Raw genomic sequence first — 4,642 nt, forward strand, 5'->3', positions numbered from 1 at the left:
CGAGAGATGAGATCATAGAAGCTTTATCAAGGATTGACAATGACAAAGCACTGGGTAATGATGGGTTCTCATCACTGTTCTTCAAATCAGCATGGAATATAGTTGGAAATGATGTGGTGAGAGCAGTGCAGAGTTTTTTCAGGTCAGGGAAAATGTTAGGAGAAGTGAACTCGACATGCATAACTCTAATTCCAAAGGTACAAATCCCAGAGACTCTGGGGGATTATAGGCCAATTGCTTGCTGCAATGTGGTCTATAAATGCATGACGAAGGTTCTAACATCTAGAATGAAGGACTTCATTAATTTGATTGTATCCAATAATCAGTCATCCTTTGTACCAGGTAGAAGGATACAAGATAACATACTTTTATCAATTGAACTTTTGCATAACTATCACAGGAATTACTCACCACCTAGATGTGCAGCAAAGATAGACTTGAAGAAGGCATATGACTTGGTTAGATGGGAAGCGGTGATCTTTGCTCTAAGGAGATATGGCATGCTCGAGGAATTCATTGCATGGATTAAAGTATGTATTGAAACTCCTTTTTACTCTATCATGATTAATGGAGCACCGTATGGATATTTCAATGGGAAGAGAGGGATAAGACAAGGAGATCCGATGTCGCCTTATTTGTTTGTAATGATCATGGAACTATTTATAGAGATTATGCATCATAGAGTTAGAGAAAGGCAGTTCAAGATGCATTATAAATGTACAGACCCTCTAATCACCCACTTATCCTTTGCGGATGATTTGTTAGCATTTATGTATGGGGACCTGGGAACAACTCAATGTTTACACGACAATCTTCAGATATTCAAGGAATGCAGTGGGTTAGAAGTGAACATTCAGAAGAGTCAGTTATTCTTTTCAGGGATAGAGGAGCCATTATGTAATGATATCAGAGAAGTTATACAAATTATGAGTGGAGAATTGCCAGTAAAGTATCTGGGAATGCCGTTCATCACTACAATGTTAACTCATGAGAACTGTCTGCCTCTTATTGATAAGTTTACAAAGAAGGTTCAGAGCTGGAGGGGGAAACTATTGTCATATGCGGGAAGGCTACAGCTACTCAAGGTTATACTAAATAATTTGAGTAACTACTGATTATCAACTTATATACTACTATATGAGTGTGTTGGATATGATAGAGAGCATTTGTAGGAATTTTCTATGGACTGGTTCAGATTGCCTTCAGTCACATGCTTTGGTAGGATGGGAAGAAGTATGCTACCCATATGATGAAGGAGGATTGGGGATAAGGAATGTGAGAATAGTGAATAAAGCAGCAAACCTTAAACATTTATGGCATTTGATATCAAGGAAGGATAGCATATGGGTAGCATGGGTATGGAAGAATTTGATCAAGACCAAGAATTTCTGGAGCATGAACGTACCGCATAATAGTTCTTGGGGATGGAGAGCAATCCTTAATAGTAGAGTGGAAGGGAAAGGATTAGCAATGCATCAGATTGGGAATGGACAAGATACGCTGTTATGGCAAGATCCATGGCATCCGAGAGGTATTTTAAAACAAGATTTCCCGCAAAATTATATGTATAACACCTTATGCCATATGAAGGCACCAGTTGCAAACTTTATAAATGAGGGCGAATGGATCATTCCACCACACATGGAGAATGAATGTAGAGAGATTGTGACAGAAATGAGAGAAGAGATAACACTGGGAAGAGGAAACGATAGAGTGGTATGGACTGATTCTCTACAAGGAGAATATCAGCTGAGAGACACGTACCAATCTCTGAGGAGGAAGCTACAATCTAATGACTGACATAAGTTAATTTGGTTCCAGAACCGTATACCCAAACATTCTTTCATTGGGTGGATGGTCATGAAACAAATTATGAAAACCTTGAGCAAGCTGTTTGAGTTCAAGGTGGTTCGATCGAAATTATGTGTTCTCTGTTGGAAAGAGGATAAAACAGAGCAACACTTATTCTTCTATTGTAATTTATCCCTGTATATATGGCAGAATATCTTATACTTCCCAGGTTATAGAAGGCAAACTGAACAGACATGGCAGGAGGAAATCCAGTGGGTGCGGCGAACAGGTAATGGGAAAGGTGGGCAACAAGATTCACTAAAGCTGATGGTGAATGCGTTCTTCTACTGGATATGGAAAGAAAGAAACAATAGAATCTTTAAGAATCAGCATCGACAATCACAGGAGCTCATTCATGGAATCATTGGAGATGTAAAAATCAAGATCCAAGGAACAAGGTACAAGATGAAGGAAGGACCGGAGAGACAGAAATTCATGGAGACTTGGAATGCTAGCACCGAAATAAGGAAGGAGGAGATACAATACTGCAAATGGAACAGAGCTGGAAGTGGTGCGTACATTCTAAACTCTGATGGAACGTTACAAGGCTTGATAGGAGGATGGGCTTAAGTGGTTCGAGATGATACAGGAGAGGTAATAGTTGCGGCCCATGGAAAATCAAAATACTATTCTATTGCTTTAATATAACTACAAGGGCTACATCAAGGGCTGAAAATCACAAGAGGGAAAAACATAAAAAGGCTGCAAGCACAGACAGACTCATCGAATGTGGTTTCCTTTGTCAAAAGTAAATGAAGCCACCCTTGGCAAGCTAATCAGATTATGGACGAGATCCAATGGATGATTCAAGAATTAGAGTATTTTGATTTAATTCATGTATTTAGAGAATCTAATAGAGTGGTAGATGCATTAGCATCAAATGTACCTACAGTAAGTGTTAGGAACTTAGACCCTAGCTCATTCTTATTAGATGTTAGGAATATTGTAATTATGGATGCTAGTGGGAAAAAGTACATGAGATGTAAGTGACTCAAGTTATATTTTTGATTATCAATAAAGGGGTAGGGGACCTCGTTAAAAACCCCGCTTGCCAACCAAAAAAAAAAAGGTAATGGTAATTTTTTGGATAGAGGTGCTACCGAAGCTTTAAACTTTCTTGAAAATCAAGCTGAAAAGAGTACCCACACTAAAAAAAAAAAGGCTTGTTGTGTCGGTTTTTGGTGTGTCGGTGATGTGGGAAACTGACATAATAAACTTGTTGTGTCGGTTTGAGGTTTGTTTGCCTTAGGATCAGGTTTGTTGTGTCACTTCATTGAAAAGAGACACAACGTACAAGTTTTTCAATTGTGTCAAAATTCTACTAAAACCACAGTATAGCCCAAGCTGTTGTGTCGCTTGGGTTAAAACTTTGGGTATAGTGTTTTCTTAACTTCATCAGACTGGCACATCAACATTTTGCTCTTCAGTGAAAATTTTCAAGCCCAAAAACTCAAAAAGAACTGACTCTCTCTCATCTCCCCACCGTTTTTTTCACAAAAATTAAAAAATAAAATAAAAATTAAATCTTTCATCTTCCTCTCCTCTCGTTTCTTCCTGTTACTCCTTTATTCTGTCTTCTCATCTTCGCCAAAAAATCAAGTTTTCATCTTCCAGACTCTCGGCCTTGCTGTTAAAGGTTTTTTTTTTTTTTTTTTTTTTTTTTTTCTGAATAACCTCATTTTGTTTAACTTGCAATTGATGGTTTATTTTGTTTTGGGAAGTTAAGTTCTAGATTGGGCAAATTAAGTTGCCTTATTTTGATTTGAGAAGTTGAGTTTTAGATTGTTGCAGTAGAGTGTTACTTTTCCATTGTTTTGCAAAATTATATATTGCCTTTAAAAATGGACAAGTCTTGGATGTCAAAGGACAGGCTCACTAGGGAATACAATAATGGGGTAGAAACTTTGATCATTATTGCAAAGGACGAGGATAGTTTCTTACGCTGCCTATGCAAAAGTTGTGGAAATCTCCGCGAGTTAACAAAGAGAAAAGTCAGATCTCATCTTGTCCATCATGGTATTGACACAACTTATACGACATGGAGATTTCACGGGGAAAGATCTTCTAATTTTGTTGAGCCCAGTGTTCCTGCATATGCCAATTACAACCAATATCAGGAAATGGAGACTCCAGATGATGCGGTACCCATGAAACGAATGGTACGTACTACAGAAGAACAATTCGAGGCTAATCCTGAGAAGTTTAAAGAGTTGCTTAAAGATGCAGAGACACCTCTGTACGAAGGCAGCCCGAAGTTTACAAAGCTATCAGTCAGTGGTTACATTGTTTAATCTAAAAGAAAAGGGTGATTGGTCTGACACAAGTTTTACGAATTTGTTGAAATTGTTACGGGATATGTTTCCTTTGAAAGATAATGTGTTGCCTTCAAACATGCGTGAAGTTAGGAAGACATTGTCAGTTTATGGTATGAAATACTAGAAAATACATGTGTGTCCCAACGATTGTATAATTTACAGAGGTGATGATTTCAAGAACCTAACTGAGTGCCCTACTTGCAGAGTGTCAAGATACAAGGAAAACAAAAATAAGACAGACTAGTGTAGTGGTGTATCGGCAAAAGTTATATGGTACTTTCCACCAATTGCAAGATTTGAATGAATGTTCAAGTCTGAGGAGACAGCGGAGTCACTAACATGGCATGCCAATGAAAGGGTAATCGATGGTAAATTGCATCACCCAGCTGACTCTAAAGCATGGAAGGAGGTAGATAATAGGTGGCCAGAGTTCGCAAGTGAGTCAAGGAACCTTCGTTTAACACTTTCAGCTAAGG

At 38.3% G+C, this 4,642-nt stretch overlaps 1 protein-coding gene across 1 annotated transcript; it reads left to right on the forward strand.

Annotated features, from left to right (window-relative positions):
• The first annotated feature begins 1,137 nt into the window (after positions 1–1,137).
• Positions 1,138–2,421, forward strand: LOC147474326 (uncharacterized). The gene is made up of 3 exons (XM_086583513.1): positions 1,138–1,716; positions 1,822–1,905; positions 2,002–2,421. The coding sequence occupies exons 1-3, from the start codon at positions 1,138–1,140 to the stop codon at positions 2,419–2,421; spliced, it is 1,083 nt and encodes a 360-aa protein (XP_086439639.1).
• Positions 2,422–4,642: the final 2,221 nt, after the last annotated feature.

The sequence above is a fragment of the Coptis chinensis genome, chromosome 9 (assembly GCF_015680905.1).
Source record: "Coptis chinensis isolate HL-2020 chromosome 9, ASM1568090v1, whole genome shotgun sequence".
NCBI classification, from domain to species: domain Eukaryota; kingdom Viridiplantae; phylum Streptophyta; class Magnoliopsida; order Ranunculales; family Ranunculaceae; genus Coptis; species Coptis chinensis.

What these genes read in the sequence shown, in the direction of transcription:
- LOC147474326 (XM_086583513.1), top strand. Translation starts at nt 1,138, where the DNA reads ATGAGTGTGTTGGATATGATAGAGAGCATTTGTAGGAATTTTCTATGG. An exon ending in GAAGAGGAAACGATAGAGTG is followed by an intron (nt 1,717 to 1,821) that starts GTATGGACTGAT and finishes ATTTGGTTCCAG; the next exon opens with AACCGTATACCCAAACATTC. An exon ending in GCAAGCTGTTTGAGTTCAAG is followed by an intron (nt 1,906 to 2,001) that starts GTGGTTCGATCG and finishes TATATATGGCAG; the next exon opens with AATATCTTATACTTCCCAGG.